At 43.8% G+C, this 22,521-nt stretch overlaps 2 protein-coding genes across 2 annotated transcripts; both read right to left on the bottom strand.

Annotated features, from left to right (window-relative positions):
- Nucleotides 1-2,876: 2,876 nt before the first annotated feature.
- On the bottom strand, nt 2,877-5,722 carry LOC146663104 (uncharacterized). Its single transcript, XM_085415209.1, has 5 exons — nt 5,535-5,722; nt 5,271-5,321; nt 4,691-4,768; nt 3,181-4,396; nt 2,877-2,970 (listed from the first exon to the last, which is right to left on the bottom strand). The coding sequence occupies exons 1-5, from the start codon at nt 5,668-5,670 to the stop codon at nt 2,877-2,879; spliced, it is 1,575 nt and encodes a 524-aa protein (XP_085271335.1). The 5' UTR covers nt 5,671-5,722.
- Nucleotides 5,723-12,794: 7,072 nt separating this feature from the next.
- LOC146663103 (uncharacterized) lies at nt 12,795-15,407 on the bottom strand. The gene is made up of 4 exons (XM_085415208.1): nt 15,220-15,407; nt 14,956-15,006; nt 14,375-14,452; nt 12,795-14,080 (listed from the first exon to the last, which is right to left on the bottom strand). The coding sequence occupies exons 1-4, from the start codon at nt 15,353-15,355 to the stop codon at nt 12,837-12,839; spliced, it is 1,509 nt and encodes a 502-aa protein (XP_085271334.1). The 5' UTR covers nt 15,356-15,407; the 3' UTR covers nt 12,795-12,836.
- Nucleotides 15,408-22,521: the final 7,114 nt, after the last annotated feature.

Raw genomic sequence — 22,521 nt, 5'->3', positions numbered from 1 at the left:
GTAAACAGCAGTAAATACTAAATATTCAATGTTGTTGTGCAGCACGCAGGACAGATGTGCTTCGGAGTAGCAGCTAGGAAAGGTGTAATTTGGGTCTACGAGCAGTTAACACCCGTGTGCATACCTGTGTGGATCAGCGCGCTTGTATTCCAAAGGTTTCTCCATGTAACGATCTGCTAGGGAGTGTGGGGGGGCCACAGCCCCGTCCTCCAGGGTGTGAAGCAGGTATGGAGGAGATCAAAACTCCAGACATCCAGAGGCCCCCAGAACACAAGAGACCAAGGAAGACCAACAGAGGGGCAGCCGCGCCACTGTTCCAGTAAGAGCTGAGGAGAGTCCCAGATGAGGGTTCACTCAGCAGCCGCGGAGCAGAAGCCAGGGGGAGTTGCAGTGACGCGCCCATGAGCTCCGCCGGCCGCCAGCTGTGCCTGAGTGACCGAGCCCCAGGCCGAGAGGCCGGGGGCACCCCACCTCGGAAGGGGCCCGAGCGAGCCCCAGGCTCCAGGCCCCGATAAGCGGCCGCCAAGGAGTGAGCCGGTGTGTACCTGGACGCCCACCCCCAGACACAAAGAACCACCAACGCACCGACACCTGGGGGAGTCCGCCACTGGCAGGGGAAGTGGTGGTGGGTGGAGATAGGCCTCCAAACCTTGGAGGGCCTGAGGTGTCCCCAGAGAGGTGGCGTCTGATACCCAACCTGACATATAGACACAGACATACAGGCACACACAGACACAAACATCCATTCCCACCCTCATGCTCTCATATGCACTTACTCCACACTCAACCAACGTGGAGACAGACATAAAGAGACGCTGTACACACGATCACACTCCCCAAGCGTACTCTACGAACCGGGTCTAGGTACCCTTGCCCCTGGAGGGGGCCTACGTCTATTGCAGCATAACTAAGGGAGGACTCAGGGTCACCTGGTCCAGCCCTAACTATATGCTTTAGCAAAAAGGAAAGTTTTAAGCCTAATCTTAAAAGTAGAGTTAGTGTCTGTCTCCAAACTGGAAGCTGGTTCCACAGAAGAGGGGCCTGAAAACTGAAGGCCCTCCCTCCCATTCTACTTTTAAATACTCTAGGAACAACAAGTAGGCCTGCAGAGCGAGAGCGAAGTGCTCTAATAGGGTGATCTGGTACTACAAGGTCATTAAGATAAGATGGGGCCTGATTATTTAAGACCTTGTATGTGAGGAGCAGGATTTTGAATTCAATTCTGTATTTAACAGGAAGCCAATGAAGGGAAGCCAAAACAGGAGAAATCTGCTCTCTCTTTCTAGTCCCTGTCAGGACTCTTGCTGCAGCATTTTGGATCAGCTGAAGGCTTTTCAGCGAGTTTTTAGGACTTCCTGAAAATAATGAATTACAGTAGTCCAGCCTGGAAGTAATAAATGCATGAACTAGTTTTTCAGCGTCACTCTGAGACAGGATATTTCTAACTTTAGAGATGTTGCGCAAATGGAAGAACGCAATCTTACATATTTGTTTAATATGTGCGTTAAAGGACATGTCCTGGTCAAAAATGACTCCAAGGTTCCTCACAGTGTTACTGGAGGCCAAGGTAATGCCATCCAGAGTACGAATCTGGTTAGATACCATATTTCTAAGATTTTCAGGGCCGAGTACAATAACCTCAGTTTTATCTGAATTAAGAAGCAGAAAGTTGGCAGCCATCCAGGTCTTTATGTCTTTAAGACATTCCTGCAGTTTAACTAATTGGTGTGTGTTATCTGGCTTCATGCACAGGTAGAGCTGGGTGTCATCTGCATAGCAGTGAAAATGTATGCTGTGTCTTCTAATGATGCTGCCTAAGGGTAGCATGTATAATGTAAACAGAATTGGTCCTAGCACTGAACCCTGTGGAACTCCACAATTAACCTCAGTGTGTGAAGAGGACTCTCCATTTACATGCACAAATTGGAGTCTATTAGATATGATACAAACCACTGCAGTGCAGTACCTGTAATACCTACAGCATGTTCTAATAGGATATTATGGTCAACAGTATCAAATGCTGCACTGAGGTCTAGCAGGACAAGCACAGAGATGAGTCCACTGTCAGAGGCCATAAGAAGATCATTTGTAACCTTCACTAAAGCGGTTTCTGTGCTGAACTCTGAAACCTGACTGAAACTCTTCCAATAAGCCATTCCTCTGCAGATGATCAGTTAGCTGTTTGACAACTACGCTTTCAATGATGTTTGATATGAAAGGTTGGAGATTCGCCTATAATTAGCTAAGACTGCTGGGTCTAGAGATGGCTTTTTGAGTAAAGGTTTAACTACAGCCAGCTTGAAGGCCTGTGGTACATAGCCGATTATTAGAGATAGGTTCATATTTAAGATCAAACAATTAATGGCAGGACTTCTTTGAGCAGTTTTGTAGGAATGGGGTCTAAAAGACACGTTGATGGTTTGGGGGAGGCAATTATTGAAGTTAACTCCGAAAGATCTATTGGTGAAAAAGAGTCTAACATCAATGGTACTAAAGTAGCTGTAGATATTACATCTGTGGGATGATTATTGGTAATTTTTTCTTTAATGATAAAAATGTTATTTGTGAAGTTCATGAAGTCATTACTGGTTAACGTTAAATGGATGGTTTGCTCAAAAGAGCTCTGACTTTCCCTCTGATTGTTCTTGGCATTTTGGTAAACTAGCTTTTTGTTGGGCTTTTTGTTTTTAAATTAAAAAAAATATAAAACCACCCAGAGCTTACCACCTACGCAAATTATACCAATAATTTAGTTGTCTAGGATTACTATGGAAATGACTAAAATGTTAGAAATAGGTAAAGTACCTTAATCAGTGGACAAATAAACACATAACTTGAAGTTAAGAGTTTTATTCAAGAGCAAAGCAGTTTTCTTGCTATTGTGTCAGGACTGTGGAATTAGTGTAAGATTCCAAAGCCAAAGTCAAGTCTTCCAGCACCAACTTCAGCTGCTTCACATTTAGTGAACTGAAGTCTTCCAGCACCAACTTCAGCTGCTTCACATTTAGTGAACTGGAGTCACTCAGCAGGCCGCCCGCCGTGGCGTTGGAGTCACTCAGCAGGCCGCCCGCCGTGGCGTTGGAGTCACTCAGCAGGCCGCCCGCCGTGGCGTTGGAGTCACTCAGCAGGCCGCCCGCCGTGGCGTTGGAGTCACTCAGCAGGCCGCCCGCCGTGGCGTTGGAGTCACTCAGCAGGCCGCCCGCCGTGGCGTTGGAGTCACTCAGCAGGCCGCCCGCCGTGGCGTTGGAGTCACTCAGCAGGCCGCCCGCCGTGGCGTTGGAGTCACTCAGCAGGCCGCCCGCCGTGGCGTTGGAGTCACTCAGCAGGCCGCCCGCCGTGGCGTTGGAGTCACTCAGCAGGCCGCCCGCCGTGGCGTTGGAGTCACTCAGCAGGCCGCCCGCCGTGGCGTTGGAGTCACTCAGCAGGCCGCCCGCCGTGGCGTTGGAGTCACTCAGCAGGCCGCCCGCCGTGGCGTTGGAGTCACTCAGCAGGCCGCCCGCCGTGGCGTTGGAGTCACTCAGCAGGCCGCCCGCCGTGGCGTTGGAGTCACTCAGCAGGCCGCCCGCCGTGGCGTTGGAGTCACTCAGCAGGCCGCCCGCCGTGGCGTTGGAGTCACTCAGCAGGCCGCCCGCCGTGGCGTTGGAGTCACTCAGCAGGCCGCCCGCCGTGGCGTTGGAGTCACTCAGCAGGCCGCCCGCCGTGGCGTTGGAGTCACTCAGCAGGCCGCCCGCCGTGGCGTTGGAGTCACTCAGCAGGCCGCCCGCCGTGGCGTTGGAGTCACTCAGCAGGCCGCCCGCCGTGGCGTTGGAGTCACTCAGCAGGCCGCCCGCCGTGGCGTTGGAGTCACTCAGCAGGCCGCCCGCCGTGGCGTTGGAGTCACTCAGCAGGCCGCCCGCCGTGGCGTTGGAGTCACTCAGCAGGCCGCCCGCCGTGGCGTTGGAGTCACTCAGCAGGCCGCCCGCCGTGGCGTTGGAGTCACTCAGCAGGCCGCCCGCCGTGGCGTTGGAGTCACTCAGCAGGCCGCCCGCCGTGGCGTTGGAGTCACTCAGCAGGCCGCCCGCCGTGGCGTTGGAGTCACTCAGCAGGCCGCCCGCCGTGGCGTTGGAGTCACTCAGCAGGCCGCCCGCCGTGGCGTTGGAGTCACTCAGCAGGCCGCCCGCCGTGGCGTTGGAGTCACTCAGCAGGCCGCCCGCCGTGGCGTTGGAGTCACTCAGCAGGCCGCCCGCCGTGGCGTTGGAGTCAGTCGGTTTGGAGAAACCTCCCTGGAAACCAACATTCTGACTGACTGCAGTTTTTCCCTTCACGGTTTTAACGTTGTTTGGCTTTTTCAAAGGCAATCCAGATTTCAAGTTTCCAACTGATGCTTCAGTATCCACTTCATTAGTTTCCTGTTGTACTGGAACAAAAATAAAAACAAAATTTAAACAAAACCACAGACACGATTAAGATTTAGTCAAATCCACACCGAGCAACTGGTCCCAGACTTTGTGCCCTACATGACTTTTTGGTCATATGCAAGGATACTGTTGCATAAATATCTACATTACGTCAATGAACAATGTAGATAAGGATTTTTAAGTCAATTACAACACCACTGACCAAAGCCCTCATGCATGTGCCCCACACAAGTGTGCTGTCACATGCTTGTCAACTACTGGCAACAAACTACATAAAACTGGATCTTGCTTACCTTCATCAACATTTTGAGTCAATATTGACTGGAGCAGGGCAAGCGCTCTCTGTATTGAACCATCATTGGCTCCAAGACCTGTAAACACAACATTCTTATTATACAAAAGGTTTTCACATTGAGGGAAAGTTTATACTACAACCTTCAGCTGGTTTCCAAAGTTAACAAATATCTTCCTCCGAGTCCACACATACAGACAGTAACAGGTACTTACATAAGTGTCTATTTGAATTATGACCCTGTGTTTTATACTTTTAATTTGAAAGCATTACACATAATATAACCATTAAACTCAACTGCTGGCAACAACCCAGTTCTTGACAATTTAAGCATCCCCCCCCTTCATTTTTCTTATTTAATAACTTCAAATCACATTGAGTAGTCTTGTCACAGGATACAAGACAAAAAAAAAAAATGAATACACTTAGTACAACATGCCCTGATAAGCTTTTGAAAATTTTGTGTTCTATACATTTTTCACTCTTTCAGATGAATGACAGGCATTTTAATCACCAACCATCTTGAAATGAATGTTGTAACCGTGTGCCCTCAAGCATAAATTAGAAGCCAGGGACCTTACCTGTCTTTTCCCTCTGCAGCACTTTATTCTGTCTGTGATTCAATCCACTGACTGCAAAACAGGAGGAACATGATTTACAATTAGCGCATTTCTGTTCATTCTTTATGCCGTTTGATGCCAAAAGAGATAACTTGCAATAGCTAAGTGATATTTCCGAATCTTTACACCAGAACCTTCTAGCAGTTCCAAGATCTTATCTTACAAAAATCTACTCCTAAGTTAATTAACATAAATGTCAAACGAAGCAGAAAGAAGCTACAAAACCTCCAGCAAGCCAAACAGTCAGCAGACAAACGAGAATGGTCCGAACAGCTCCCATTGTTCCAGCAACCAAGCACAGATGGAAGTCACCTGTGAGGTTTAAAAAGGCCACTGTGCAGGCGTCACACCTGCAGCTCATCAGCTCCAATTATCTTACTTTGGAAGAAAAAGAGGAGCAAAGACGCACTCCACACCAGTTGCTGGCAGTAATGCACCATTTTGCTGTTTGCAACTGCCAAGAAATATTTTAAAAGAAGAAGAGCCGATAAGAAAAGGCAAGAAACTTTGCAGTCTTTCAGCTCATGATAGATCGTACAGGTAGTGATGGCCAAATGAAGCTTTCCGAAGCACTGAAGCTTGTATTGAAAAACGGTTCATTACTCGAAGCTTTTCAACACAGTCCTCTCCGGTGACATCTGGTGGTGAAAATTTTGAAGAGCAGCTTGAATCTGCAAAATAAAACGGACTGCTCAATTATCACTGCTCACGCAAGAGTGGAGTTCTCTCTGATATTGGGCCACCGTTCCGTTGCTTTGAACATGTAATTGGTTTTGTTTTCTCGATTGGGGGGCTGAAAAAAATGTAATGCGTATTTGCGTAATACATTTTGATCAATAAACTTTCCCTATTTAAACATGCACTATGGTGGCCTTTCTTTGCTCATAACTCCTTGATGTTGGTAAATACAATAAGTGAGCAATATATATAATATACATATGAGAATGCACAGCACATTATGGAGTATGCCCCTGCTGTGAAGTCCTGCCTCCATCTACTTGTCGTTTAATCACTGGACAGCTGGACAGGTTCATACAAAATATTAGATGAGGCCAATTGTCCTATACATATTTTTGACCTAGGGGTGGGATTGATTGTGAACTGGAAAGGGAAAATGCTTAGGAAGCTGAGTACGGCTGCATCGTCACTGATTTGTAGAATCCTTTTGATTCGATACAGGATCCGATTCAATTTGATTGGAATCTGGAAAGTTTTGCCTCAGTCAGAAATATTACAAGTCTGATCATTTAACAGTATATATCCATAATTTCGTATCTATTAAAAGAAAGCTGACACATGTGAGACTTAATTAGAGATGTAAACAGAGAGTTATGAAACCTGCAGCTGCAGAAGCCAGCGGGGGAAAAAAAGAGGCAAACACAGCGCGGACCCGACGACGCACCAAAATCTGACTCTGACGCGTCGGGTCCGCGCTCTGTGTTCACGTTTGTATGCAGAATCCGTAAACCTGCTCCCAGTTACTGTTTTAGCTGTATGGTGTTTGACGACATGTTGTGAGGTTTAACCTGAGATGCTGGCGTTTCAGGCATAATAACGTTAATTTACAAATCGACACGGGATTGTAATGAATCAATATCACTTTATTCAATTTAGCATGGATTGTAATCAGAAAGGCGATAATCAAAACCCATCCCTAATCAAGAACTTGCAAAGTAAAAACATGCTCTATGTCAGGTAGCCCTTTTGTTATTTACAGTTAACAAGAGGATTAGTGTTACTGTGCGCTGGCTGAGTCTGTTTCTTTTCTTAGAAATAGTTTCTCCTGCCCTGAAGAAAATCCACTTGCATGGAACAGAAGAGGCTGTGGAGTGCAGGAACTACACTGCAAGTTGGTAGATATGCAGGTATCCCTGGGTCCTGCAGACTATCACCTAAAAACAATAAACAAAATGATTTTCTAAACTGTGTAGCAATGTCATGTACGTATACTGTCAAATACATTTTTGTAGTCTTCATCAGCTTTAATTCACATGGAAGTGTTCCTAAAGTCATATGCTGTAATGATATTTCCATTATGAAAACATGATTTTGGACATTTCCAGTTTTTCACTTCGGCAGATAAAATGAATTGAGCAAAATCAACTCAAAATATTCCCACACGCCAGAACGTCCTCTCTTCCTCGCTGGCTCCATATCTGTCAGTGGAATGATCACCTCGTCGCTATCTGTCACCATCAACACACTCCACGAATCCCGTGGATGATTCACTTCCTTATATCTGTTTGAATCAGGTACCGAAGCAGTTACGTGCGTAATGAAGCTTCGGACGTCACTGGTCACGTGACTTTTGCCAAACGAAGCAAGCCTCGACACAGTGCTTCTGAACCAGTGTGTTGTTTTTTTCGACACACGCTCCGGAGCGTCAGCTTCAAGCGGGCCATCACTACGTACAGGGTTCAGTTTAACTATAAAGATTAATACAGAGCAATGTGGAAATGCCAAGATAAGGAAACATCGGAACATCAATTATTGAAATTTATCTGAAGGGGATTAAAAATATGAAAACCACAAACTTTTGCAAATTTTCAAACATATGAGGGCATGTTGTACTTAAATATTTGTATTTTTTGTTCTGTTCTGATCAGACAGGCACGCAGAAGTTTTTAAACTGTAAGTGCAATCCATCTAAACTGGCAGTAAAGAGACATTTCACATAAGCAAACATGGGCAGCTATAATTGATAAGCATATGCAGGCAAATATGAGTCATAGCTATAATCAGATTCTACAAGCTTTTGTGCCCCACGCTCCCTCCCTTTTTTCCAATTCATTAAATATTCATTAGTACGTGAGGATCTGCCTAGCCCAGGAGCCATCGTCAATCTCCCATTGTTTGCTAGAAATGCTTAAAATGAAGATGTGGAGCTATGTGACATATTATATATGGTCTTTAACAAAGCAAACTATAAAGCAACACCAGTGCTGCTGAAATTTGCTTTATTTTTACAATCATGACATAAATATGACAAACATTGTCCACATAGTTGTTGACGTTTTCTCAAATATGCATGTGTTGCATAACCAGTACATTCCATAGTTGTGCTCTTTTCCATCTCTGTATCTTTCCAGCTAGCGTAGGGGCTGCCGGTATTTGACACGTTTCCTCATGTCTGCAGGGAGAAGATGCAGGAAAGCAAACCGTTAAACTCACATTTCCAGCTGTCACAAAAATCCTGGCCCAACTTAGATGAACGCGTTAGAGAGACGTGCAGGTTCCAGCATGTATTGTGTTGTTATGTGATGTGTCTTGTGTTGTGCACGGTATCTGTCACATACTGATCACACTGGCATTGGAAGAAGGCCAGACCCACAGGAGTCATGTTGTCCTGGTACTTTCTGTAGAGATCCACCGTTTTAAACGTGTGCTGCACCAGTGAATGGCTGTGTGGAGAGACGATACAGCAGCAGATGTTGGCGGTGTTATTGATGAAACCTGAATCGTTTTCACCCTGATAACAGTTTAAAGTAGAAGCAGAGGTGGGAAGCAACAAAGTACAAACACTGATACTGTACTCGGCTCAGCAGCTTAGAACCAAAAGCTATATCAAAAACATTGACAGGTAAACTTATGTAACATGTTAACATAGGACCCTTTCTTTCATATAAGCTTTCCAATTCTTGCATCCATTAAATGTGGAGAGATAAGGCAAGACATCACAATTGCCTCCAACAGCTGCTGTTTTCATGTGAATTGCCTCTCACCCTCAGACCTTTCTCAACAGGGTTGAGGTCAGGGGAGTATGGGGCCACACCATGGGTTTCTCTCCTTTTATTCCCATAGTAGCCAATGCAACAGATGTTCTTTGCACCATGAGATGGTGCATTGTCATGCATGAAGATAACTTTGCTACGGAAGGCACAGTTCTTTTGGTACCATGGAAGAAAGTGGTCAGTCAGAAACTAAAGGTAACCAAATTACACTGTCGCAAATAACATTACATAATACATTTATTTAAATTGCCAAGGTCATTGTCACAGACCTTAAAGGTGCACATCCACATAGTAGTAAACCTCAAGAGTTATGCATTTCTGCTCAAGTTAAAAATAATTTAAATTTCTGTATTTTCACCATTCTTTAGTGCACACACAGTAAATTGACATAGCTACTGGCCACTATGAAGGTTGGTGTTTTGTAGGTTAAAATTCAGCTTATTTAAGGATATTATTTCATTACTAGGAACTATATCTTTGAGGTCCGTATCATTTTCATGTCATACCTATAAGCAATGAACTCACCACCCTTCCCTATACAATTCAATACAATTCAATTTTATTTATATAGCGCCAAATCACAACAAAAGTCGCCTCAAGGCGCTTCATAGATACAGAGAAAAACCCAACAATCATATGACCCCCTATGAGCAAGCACTTTGGCGACAGTGGGAAGGAAAAACTCCCTTTTAACAGGAAGAAACCTCCAGCAGAACCAGGCTCAGGGAGGGGCGGCCATCTGCTGCGACCGGTTGAGGTTAGAGAAGGAAGACAGGATAAAAGACATGCTGTGGAAGAGAGACAGAGGTTAATAACAGATATGATTCGATGCAGAGAGGTCTGTTAACACATAGTGAGTGAGTAAAGGTGACTGGAAAGGAAAAACTCAATGCATCATGGGAATCCCCGGCAGCCTACGTCTATTGCAGCATAACTAAGGTAGGATTCAGGGTCACCTGGTCCAGCCCTAACTATATGCTTTAGCAAAAAGGAAAGTTTTAAGCCTAATCTTGAAAGTAGAGATAGTGTCTGTCTCCCGAATCCAAACTGGAAGCTGGTTCCACAGAAGAGGGGCCTGAAAACTGAAGGCCCTCCCTCCCATTCTACTTTTAAATACTCTAGGAACAACAAGTAGGCCTGCAGAGCGAGAGCGAAGTGCTCTAATAGGGTGATCTGGTACTACAAGGTCATTAAGATAAGATGGGGCCTGATTATTTAAGACCTTGTATGTGAGGAGCAGGATTTTGAATTCAATTCTGGATTTAACAGGAAGCCAATGAAGAGAAGCCAAAACAGGAGAAATCTGCTCTCTCTTTCTAGTCCCTGTCAGGACTCTTGCTGCAGCATTTTGGATCAGCTGAAGGCTTTTCAGCGAGTTTTTAGGAAATCCTGATAATAATGAATTACAGTAGTCCAGCCTGCAAGTAATAAATGCATGAACTAGTTTTTCAACGTCATTCTGAGACAGGATATTTCTAACTTTAGAGATGTTGCGCAAATGGAAGAACGCAGTCTTACATATTTGTTTAATATGTGCGTTGAAGGACATGTCCTGGTCAAAAATGACTCCAAGGTTCCTCACAGTGTTACTGGAGGCCAAGGTAATGCCATCCAGAGTACGAATCTGGTTAGATACTGTAAATGGCGTCGCTAGAAGGCTGACTATATCCACACAGCTAAACATGAACCCAGGAACTCCAGACAATAGATGAGATTAGGGCTGCCACAAACGATTATTTTGATAGTCGACTAGTCACCGATTATTTATGCGATTAGTCGACTAATCAGATCATCATCCACTGGACGTAAAACTACAGCTTATTGCACCAGCAGCATCTGCTCTTATATAACTATCATTAGCTTACAGCTTTAAGTGTTTAAGGTCTGTGCTAACTAAAAATAAAGACAAGATGATAGTTTATTCAATTTTAATGAAATTTGCAGATTGTTTCGGTGAAGTTTAATAAACTCCTTGCTATCTAAAATATAACAGGACAACGGAGTATATTCTCCAGCATCTCACACTTCTGATAATCAGCTGTCTGCTTGAGGTTTATTCAGCTGTGTAAAAACTATAACTTTAATCTCAGACAAACCGATTTACTCAGGAACAAATAAAATACTAAAAAAAATAAAATAAAAAGCCAAACAACAACATTTTTAACTTATCTAAGTGACTCATATATATTTAACCTGAGTAGCGAAAGACGGCGGTGGGTTTGAAAACAATTTGCCGGGAGTCCGGTGTTCTCACCGCGCTAGTGACCTAGCCCCCGGCTAGCTATCGAGCTAGTGGGTAACAGACGTCTCCAAAAACGTCGGAGCGCTTTTGAAAATATGTGGTGTCCTGACAAACTGAGCCGATATTTGAGGTTTACACAGCTACATTCTCGGCTGAAAATATGTTAAACGTTTATTTTGTGACCCAGAAAGAATAATAAGAGTAATATTAAAACTAACTAGCTGCCGCCATTGTTGGAAACTGAGCTGGGCCGCGCTATGAATTCTGGGACACAGCTGCTTCTTCTTCGGGGTTTAACGGCAGCTGGCATCCTTGTACATGCAGTGCTGCCATCTTCTGTTTCAGTCCGTTATTACACTCTTAAATCCTGCTACTTATTCCTGCGTCTTTTGGGATCTTACAAAGCTTCAAACGACGCGTCGACTATTAAATCAGTCGTCGACGATTTTGATAGTCGACGTAATCGTGACTAGTCGACAAATCGTGGCAGCCCTAGATGAGATCTTATGAAGTTTACTGGTTCTTTCATTTTGTGAAACTGTAACAATCAAGCATATGTGGAAATGTATATTATTCATCTGTACTGTTAACAACAACATGTGCCAATGACCTAACAATGCATTTGAGAAGCTAGCATGACGATTAGCACCGTTAATTAGCATATGAACTGGCGATCTCATTTACATATGAATAGCACATAGAAAACTTGTTAACTGTAGTCCATCACACATAAAGACAACACTTGGAGTGTCTCATTGCCTTTTACCATTAAATACTTAGACAATGCTTTAACAAACACCCAAAGAAGGACATGAATGTGGAGCAGCCATCTTGAACAGCATAGCAAGAAAACATGAACTTCATGTCTAACTCTTCTTCTACTGTCCCAAAATATCGACTTAAAGGGGCCACAGGGTGGCGCATTTACTAACATTTAAAACGTGAAATTAACTAAGCAGTAACATAACACTCCCCGCCTGGGATTATAACAATCCCACATTAAACTGTCAGTCACTAAACTTTTCGGGGGACAGCAGCAAAACCACTTCTGTTACAGGACGAGAGAAAGTCTTCTTATTGCCTGAGTGCGAAGTATTGGGGGAGGCAATTATTGAAGTTAACTCCGAAAGATCTATTGGTGAAAAAGAGTCTAACATCAATGGTACTAAAGTAGCTGTAGATAATATTACATCTGTGGGATGATTATTGGTAATTTTTTCTTTAATGATAAAAATGTTATTTGTGAAGTTCATGAAGTCATTACTGGTTAACGTTAAATGGATGGTTTGCTCAAAAGAGCTCTGACTTTCCCTCTGATTGTTCTTGGCATTTTGGTAAACTGCTTTTTGTTGGGCTTTTTTTTTTTAAATTAAAAAAATATATAAAACCACCCAGAGCTTACCACCTACGCAAATTATACCAATAATTTAGTTGTCTAGGATTACTATGGAAATGACTAAAATGTTAGAAATAGGTAAAGTACCTTGATCAGTGGACAAATAAACACATAACTTGAAGTTAAGAGTTTTATTCAAGAGCAAAGCAGTTTTCTTGCTATTGTGTCAGGACTGTGGAATTAGTGTAAGATTCCAAAGCCAAAGTCAAGTCTTCCAGCACCAACTTCAGCTGCTTCACATTTAGTGAACTGGAGTCAGTCGGCAGGCCGCCCGCCGTGGCGTTGGAGTCAGTCGGCAGGCCGCCCGCCGTGGCGTTGGAGTCAGTCGGCAGGCCGCCCGCCGTGGCGTTGGAGTCAGTCGGCAGGCCGCCCGCCGTGGCGTTGGAGTCACTCGGCAGGCCGCCCGCCGTGGCGTTGGAGTCACTCGGCAGGCCGCCCGCCGTGGCGTTGGAGTCACTCGGCAGGCCGCCCGCCGTGGCGTTGGAGTCACTCGGCAGGCCGCCCGCCGTGGCGTTGGAGTCACTCGGCAGGCCGCCCGCCGTGGCGTTGGAGTCACTCGGCAGGCCGCCCGCCGTGGCGTTGGAGTCACTCGGCAGGCCGCCCGCCGTGGCGTTGGAGTCACTCGGCAGGCCGCCCGCCGTGGCGTTGGAGTCAGTCGGCAGGCCGCCCGCCGTGGCGTTGGAGTCAGTCGGCAGGCCGCCCGCCGTGGCGTTGGAGTCAGTCGGCAGGCCGCCCGCCGTGGCGTTGGAGTCAGTCGGCAGGCCGCCCGCCGTGGCGTTGGAGTCAGTCGGCAGGCCGCCCGCCGTGGCGTTGGAGTCAGTCGGCAGGCCGCCCGCCGTGGCGTTGGAGTCAGTCGGCAGGCCGCCCGCCGTGGCGTTGGAGTCAGTCGGCAGGCCGCCCGCCGTGGCGTTGGAGTCAGTCGGCAGGCCGCCCGCCGTGGCGTTGGAGTCAGTCGGCAGGCCGCCCGCCGTGGCGTTGGAGTCAGTCGGCAGGCCGCCCGCCGTGGCGTTGGAGTCAGTCGGCAGGCCGCCCGCCGTGGCGTTGGAGTCAGTCGGCAGGCCGCCCGCCGTGGCGTTGGAGTCAGTCGGCAGGCCGCCCGCCGTGGCGTTGGAGTCAGTCGGCAGGCCGCCCGCCGTGGCGTTGGAGTCAGTCGGCAGGCCGCCCGCCGTGGCGTTGGAGTCAGTCGGCAGGCCGCCCGCCGTGGCGTTGGAGTCAGTCGGCAGGCCGCCCGCCGTGGCGTTGGAGTCAGTCGGTTTGGAGAAACCTCCCTGGAAACCAACATTCTGACTGACTGCAGTTTTTCCCTTCACGGTTTTAACATTGTTTGGCTTTTTCAAAGGCAATCCAGATTTCAAGTTTCCAACTGATGCTTCAGTATCCACTTCATTAGTTTCCTGTTGTACTGGAACAAAAATAAAAACAAAATTTAAACAAAACCACAGACACGATTAAGATTTAGTCAAATCCACACCGAGCAACTGGTCCCAGACTTTGTGCCCTACATGACTTTTTGGTCATATGCAAGGATACTGTTGCATAAATATCTACATTACGTCAATGAACAATGTAGATAAGGATTTTTAAGTCAATTACAACACCACTGACCAAAGCCCTCATGCATGTGCCCCACACAAGTGTGCTGTCACATGCTTGTCAACTACTGGCAACAAACTACATAAAACTGGATCTTGCTTACCTTCATCAACATTTTGAGTCAATATTGACTGGAGCAGGGCAAGCGCTCTCTGTATTGAACCATCATTGGCTCCAAGACCTGTAAACACAACATTCTTATTATACAAAAGGTTTTCACATTGAGGGAAAGTTTATACTACAACCTTCAGCTGGTTTCCAAAGTTAACAAATATCTTCCTCCGAGTCCACACATACAGACAGTAACAGGTACTTACATAAGTGTCTATTTGAATTATGACCCTGTGTTTTATACTTTTAATTTGAAAACATTACACATAATATAACCATTAAACTCAACTGCTGGCAACAACCCAGTTCTTGACAATTTAAGCATCCCCCCCCTTCATTTTTCTTATTTAATAACTTCAAATCACATTGAGTAGTCTTGTCACAGGATACAAGACAAAAAAAAAAAAATGAATACACTTAGTACAACATGCCCTGATAAGCTTTTGAAAATTTTGTGTTCTATACATTTTTCACTCTTTCAGATGAATGACAGGCATTTTAATCACCAACCATCTTGAAATGAATGTTGTAACCGTGTGCCCTCAAGCATAAATTAGAAGCCAGGGACCTTACCTGTCTTTTCCCTCTGCAGCACTTTATTCTGTCTGTGATTCAATCCACTGACTGCAAAACAGGAGGAACATGATTTACAATTAGCGCATTTCTGTTCATTCTTTATGCCGTTTGATGCCAAAAGAGATAACTTGCAATAGCTAAGTGATATTTCCGAATCTTTACACCAGAACCTTCTAGCAGTTCCAAGATCTTATCTTACAAAAATCTACTCCTAAGTTAATTAACATAAATGTCAAACGAAGCAGAAAGAAGCTACAAAACCTCCAGCAAGCCAAACAGTCAGCAGACAAACGAGAATGGTCCGAACAGCTCCCATTGTTCCAGCAACCAAGCACAGATGGAAGTCACCTGTGAGGTTTAAAAAGGCCACTGTGCAGGCGTCACACCTGCAGCTCATCAGCTCCAATTATCTTACTTTGGAAGAAAAAGAGGAGCAAAGACGCACTCCACACCAGTTGCTGGCAGTAATGCACCATTTTGCTGTTTGCAACTGCCAAGAAATATTTTAAAAGAAGAAGAGCCGATAAGAAAAGGCAAGAAACTTTGCAGTCTTTCAGCTCATGATAGATCGTACAGGTAGTGATGGCCAAATGAAGCTTTCCGAAGCACTGAAGCTTGTATTGAAAAACGGTTCATTACTCGAAGCTTTTCAACACAGTCCTCTCCGGTGACATCTGGTGGTGAAAATTTTGAAGAGCAGCTTGAATCTGCAAAATAAAACGGACTGCTCAATTATCACTGCTCACGCAAGAGTGGAGTTCTCTCTGATATTGGGCCACCGTTCCGTTGCTTTGAACATGTAATTGGTTTTGTTTTCTCGATTGGGGGGCTGAAAAAAATGTAATGCGTATTTGCGTAATACATTTTGATCAATAAACTTTCCCTATTTAAACATGCACTATGGTGGCCTTTCTTTGCTCATAACTCCTTGATGTTGGTAAATACAATAAGTGAGCAATATATATAATATACATATGAGAATGCACAGCACATTATGGAGTATGCCCCTGCTGTGAAGTCCTGCCTCCATCTACTTGTCGTTTAATCACTGGACAGCTGGACAGGTTCATACAAAATATTAGATGAGGCCAATTGTCCTATACATATTTTTGACCTAGGGGTGGGATTGATTGTGAACTGGAAAGGGAAAATGCTTAGGAAGCTGAGTACGGCTGCATCGTCACTGATTTGTAGAATCCTTTTGATTCGATACAGGATCCGATTCAATTTGATTGGAATCTGGAAAGTTTTGCCTCAGTCAGAAATATTACAAGTCTGATCATTTAACAGTATATATCCATAATTTCGTATCTATTAAAAGAAAGCTGACACATGTGAGACTTAATTAGAGATGTAAACAGAGAGTTATGAAACCTGCAGCTGCAGAAGCCAGCGGGGGAAAAAAAGAGGCAAACACAGCGCGGACCCGACGACGCACCAAAATCTGACTCTGACGCGTCGGGTCCGCGCTCTGTGTTCACGTTTGTATGCAGAATCCGTAAACCTGCTCCCAGTTACTGTTTTAGCTGTATGGTGTTTGACGACATGTTGTGAGGTTTAACCTGAGATGCTGGCGTTTCAGGCATAATAACGTTAATTTACAAATCGACACGGGATTGTAATGAATCAATATCACTTTATTCAATTTAGCATGGATTGTAATCAGAAAGGCGATAATCAAAACCCATCCCTAATCAAGAACTTGCAAAGTAAAAACATGCTCTATGTCAGGTAGCCCTTTTGTTATTTACAGTTAACAAGAGGATTAGTGTTACTGTGCGCTGGCTGAGTCTGTTTCTTTTCTTAGAAATAGTTTCTCCTGCCCTGAAGAAAATCCACTTGCATGGAACAGAAGAGGCTGTGGAGTGCAGGAACTACACTGCAAGTTGGTAGATATGCAGGTATCCCTGGGTCCTGCAGACTATCACCTAAAAACAATAAACAAAATGATTTTCTAAACTGTGTAGCAATGTCATGTACGTATACTGTCAAATACATTTTTGTAGTCTTCATCAGCTTTAATTCACATGGAAGTGTTCCTAAAGTCATATGCTGTAATGATATTTCCATTATGAAAACATGATTTTGGACATTTCCAGTTTTTCACTTCGGCAGATAAAATGAATTGAGCAAAATCAACTCAAAATATTCCCACACGCCAGAACGTCCTCTCTTCCTCGCTGGCTCCATATCTGTCAGTGGAATGATCACCTCGTCGCTATCTGTCACCATCAACACACTCCACGAATCCCGTGGATGATTCACTTCCTTATATCTGTTTGAATCAGGTACCGAAGCAGTTACGTGCGTAATGAAGCTTCGGACGTCACTGGTCACGTGACTTTTGCCAAACGAAGCAAGCCTCGACACAGTGCTTCTGAACCAGTGTGTTGTTTTTTTCGACACACGCTCCGGAGCGTCAGCTTCAAGCGGGCCATCACTACGTACAGGGTTCAGTTTAACTATAAAGATTAATACAGAGCAATGTGGAAATGCCAAGATAAGGAAACATCGGAACATCAATTATTGAAATTTATCTGAAGGGGATTAAAAATATGAAAACCACAAACTTTTGCAAATTTTCAAACATATGAGGGCATGTTGTACTTAAATATTTGTATTTTTTGTTCTGTTCTGATCAGACAGGCACGCAGAAGTTTTTAAACTGTAAGTGCAATCCATCTAAACTGGCAGTAAAGAGACATTTCACATAAGCAAACATGGGCAGCTATAATTGATAAGCATATGCAGGCAAATATGAGTCATAGCTATAATCAGATTCTACAAGCTTTTGTGCCCCACGCTCCCTCCCTTTTTTCCAATTCATTAAATATTCATTAGTACGTGAGGATCTGCCTAGCCCAGGAGCCATCGTCAATCTCCCATTGTTTGCTAGAAATGCTTAAAATGAAGATGTGGAGCTATGTGACATATTATATATGGTCTTTAACAAAGCAAACTATAAAGCAACACCAGTGCTGCTGAAATTTGCTTTATTTTTACAATCATGACATAAATATGACAAACATTGTCCACATAGTTGTTGACGTTTTCTCAAATATGCATGTGTTGCATAACCAGTACATTCCATAGTTGTGCTCTTTTCCATCTCTGTATCTTTCCAGCTAGCGTAGGGGCTGCCGGTATTTGACACGTTTCCTCATGTCTGCAGGGAGAAGATGCAGGAAAGCAAACCGTTAAACTCACATTTCCAGCTGTCACAAAAATCCTGGCCCAACTTAGATGAACGCGTTAGAGAGACGTGCAGGTTCCAGCATGTATTGTGTTGTTATGTGATGTGTCTTGTGTTGTGCACGGTATCTGTCACATACTGATCACACTGGCATTGGAAGAAGGCCAGACCCACAGGAGTCATGTTGTCCTGGTACTTTCTGTAGAGATCCACCGTTTTAAACGTGTGCTGCACCAGTGAATGGCTGTGTGGAGAGACGATACAGCAGCAGATGTTGGCGGTGTTATTGATGAAACCTGAATCGTTTTCACCCTGATAACAGTTTAAAGTAGAAGCAGAGGTGGGAAGCAACAAAGTACAAACACTGATACTGTACTCGGCTCAGCAGCTTAGAACCAAAAGCTATATCAAAAACATTGACAGGTAAACTTATGTAACATGTTAACATAGGACCCTTTCTTTCATATAAGCTTTCCAATTCTTGCATCCATTAAATGTGGAGAGATAAGGCAAGACATCACAATTGCCTCCAACAGCTGCTGTTTTCATGTGAATTGCCTCTCACCCTCAGACCTTTCTCAACAGGGTTGAGGTCAGGGGAGTATGGGGCCACACCATGGGTTTCTCTCCTTTTATTCCCATAGTAGCCAATGCAACAGATGTTCTTTGCACCATGAGATGGTGCATTGTCATGCATGAAGATAACTTTGCTACGGAAGGCACAGTTCTTTTGGTACCATGGAAGAAAGTGGTCAGTCAGAAACTAAAGGTAACCAAATTACACTGTCGCAAATAACATTACATAATACATTTATTTAAATTGCCAAGGTCATTGTCACAGACCTTAAAGGTGCACATCCACATAGTAGTAAACCTCAAGAGTTATGCATTTCTGCTCAAGTTAAAAATAATTTAAATTTCTGTATTTTCACCATTCTTTAGTGCACACACAGTAAATTGACATAGCTACTGGCCACTATGAAGGTTGGTGTTTTGTAGGTTAAAATTCAGCTTATTTAAGGATATTATTTCATTACTAGGAACTATATCTTTGAGGTCCGTATCATTTTCATGTCATACCTATAAGCAATGAACTCACCACCCTTCCCTATACAATTCAATACAATTCAATTTTATTTATATAGCGCCAAATCACAACAAAAGTCGCCTCAAGGCGCTTCATAGATACAGAGAAAAACCCAACAATCATATGACCCCCTATGAGCAAGCACTTTGGCGACAGTGGGAAGGAAAAACTCCCTTTTAACAGGAAGAAACCTCCAGCAGAACCAGGCTCAGGGAGGGGCGGCCATCTGCTGCGACCGGTTGAGGTTAGAGAAGGAAGACAGGATAAAAGACATGCTGTGGAAGAGAGACAGAGGTTAATAACAGATATGATTCGATGCAGAGAGGTCTGTTAACACATAGTGAGTGAGTAAAGGTGACTGGAAAGGAAAAACTCAATGCATCATGGGAATCCCCGGCAGCCTACGTCTATTGCAGCATAACTAAGGTAGGATTCAGGGTCACCTGGTCCAGCCCTAACTATATGCTTTAGCAAAAAGGAAAGTTTTAAGCCTAATCTTGAAAGTAGAGATAGTGTCTGTCTCCCGAATCCAAACTGGAAGCTGGTTCCACAGAAGAGGGGCCTGAAAACTGAAGGCCCTCCCTCCCATTCTACTTTTAAATACTCTAGGAACAACAAGTAGGCCTGCAGAGCGAGAGCGAAGTGCTCTAATAGGGTGATCTGGTACTACAAGGTCATTAAGATAAGATGGGGCCTGATTATTTAAGACCTTGTATGTGAGGAGCAGGATTTTGAATTCAATTCTGGATTTAACAGGAAGCCAATGAAGAGAAGCCAAAACAGGAGAAATCTGCTCTCTCTTTCTAGTCCCTGTCAGGACTCTTGCTGCAGCATTTTGGATCAGCTGAAGGCTTTTCAGCGAGTTTTTAGGAAATCCTGATAATAATGAATTACAGTAGTCCAGCCTGCAAGTAATAAATGCATGAACTAGTTTTTCAACGTCATTCTGAGACAGGATATTTCTAACTTTAGAGATGTTGCGCAAATGGAAGAACGCAGTCTTACATATTTGTTTAATATGTGCGTTGAAGGACATGTCCTGGTCAAAAATGACTCCAAGGTTCCTCACAGTGTTACTGGAGGCCAAGGTAATGCCATCCAGAGTACGAATCTGGTTAGATACTGTAAATGGCGTCGCTAGAAGGCTGACTATATCCACACAGCTAAACATGAACCCAGGAACTCCAGACAATAGATGAGATTAGGGCTGCCACAAACGATTATTTTGATAGTCGACTAGTCACCGATTATTTATGCGATTAGTCGACTAATCAGATCATCATCCACTGGACGTAAAACTACAGCTTATTGCACCAGCAGCATCTGCTCTTATATAACTATCATTAGCTTACAGCTTTAAGTGTTTAAGGTCTGTGCTAACTAAAAATAAAGACAAGATGATAGTTTATTCAATTTTAATGAAATTTGCAGATTGTTTCGGTGAAGTTTAATAAACTCCTTGCTATCTAAAATATAACAGGACAACGGAGTATATTCTCCAGCATCTCACACTTCTGATAATCAGCTGTCTGCTTGAGGTTTATTCAGCTGTGTAAAAACTATAACTTTAATCTCAGACAAACCGATTTACTCAGGAACAAATAAAATACTAAAAAAAATAAAATAAAAAGCCAAACAACAACATTTTTAACTTATCTAAGTGACTCATATATATTTAACCTGAGTAGCGAAAGACGGCGGTGGGTTTGAAAACAATTTGCCGGGAGTCCGGTGTTCTCACCGCGCTAGTGACCTAGCCCCCGGCTAGCTATCGAGCTAGTGGGTAACAGACGTCTCCAAAAACGTCGGAGCGCTTTTGAAAATATGTGGTGTCCTGACAAACTGAGCCGATATTTGAGGTTTACACAGCTACATTCTCGGCTGAAAATATGTTAAACGTTTATTTTGTGACCCAGAAAGAATAATAAGAGTAATATTAAAACTAACTAGCTGCCGCCATTGTTGGAAACTGAGCTGGGCCGCGCTATGAATTCTGGGACACAGCTGCTTCTTCTTCGGGGTTTAACGGCAGCTGGCATCCTTGTACATGCAGTGCTGCCATCTTCTGTTTCAGTCCGTTATTACACTCTTAAATCCTGCTACTTATTCCTGCGTCTTTTGGGATCTTACAAAGCTTCAAACGACGCGTCGACTATTAAATCAGTCGTCGACGATTTTGATAGTCGACGTAATCGTGACTAGTCGACAAATCGTGGCAGCCCTAGATGAGATCTTATGAAGTTTACTGGTTCTTTCATTTTGTGAAACTGTAACAATCAAGCATATGTGGAAATGTATATTATTCATCTGTACTGTTAACAACAACATGTGCCAATGACCTAACAATGCATTTGAGAAGCTAGCATGACGATTAGCACCGTTAATTAGCATATGAACTGGCGATCTCATTTACATATGAATAGCACATAGAAAACTTGTTAACTGTAGTCCATCACACATAAAGACAACACTTGGAGTGTCTCATTGCCTTTTACCATTAAATACTTAGACAATGCTTTAACAAACACCCAAAGAAGGACATGAATGTGGAGCAGCCATCTTGAACAGCATAGCAAGAAAACATGAACTTCATGTCTAACTCTTCTTCTACTGTCCCAAAATATCGACTTAAAGGGGCCACAGGGTGGCGCATTTACTAACATTTAAAACGTGAAATTAACTAAGCAGTAACATAACACTCCCCGCCTGGGATTATAACAATCCCACATTAAACTGTCAGTCACTAAACTTTTCGGGGGACAGCAGCAAAACCACTTCTGTTACAGGACGAGAGAAAGTCTTCTTATTGCCTGAGTGCGAAGTATTGGGGGAGGCAATTATTGAAGTTAACTCCGAAAGATCTATTGGTGAAAAAGAGTCTAACATCAATGGTACTAAAGTAGCTGTAGATAATATTACATCTGTGGGATGATTATTGGTAATTTTTTCTTTAATGATAAAAATGTTATTTGTGAAGTTCATGAAGTCATTACTGGTTAACGTTAAATGGATGGTTTGCTCAAAAGAGCTCTGACTTTCCCTCTGATTGTTCTTGGCATTTTGGTAAACTGCTTTTTGTTGGGCTTTTTTTTTTTAAATTAAAAAAATATATAAAACCACCCAGAGCTTACCACCTACGCAAATTATACCAATAATTTAGTTGTCTAGGATTACTATGGAAATGACTAAAATGTTAGAAATAGGTAAAGTACCTTGATCAGTGGACAAATAAACACATAACTTGAAGTTAAGAGTTTTATTCAAGAGCAAAGCAGTTTTCTTG

Source organism: Rhamphochromis longiceps, linkage group LG8, assembly GCF_057381845.1.
Source record: "Rhamphochromis longiceps isolate RC_006_pf linkage group LG8, R_longiceps_female_GT1.1, whole genome shotgun sequence".
NCBI classification, from domain to species: Eukaryota; Metazoa; Chordata; class Actinopteri; order Cichliformes; family Cichlidae; genus Rhamphochromis; species Rhamphochromis longiceps.
The sequence above is the reverse complement of the archived record's forward strand: the minus strand, read 5'-3'. Positions and strand labels throughout refer to the sequence as shown.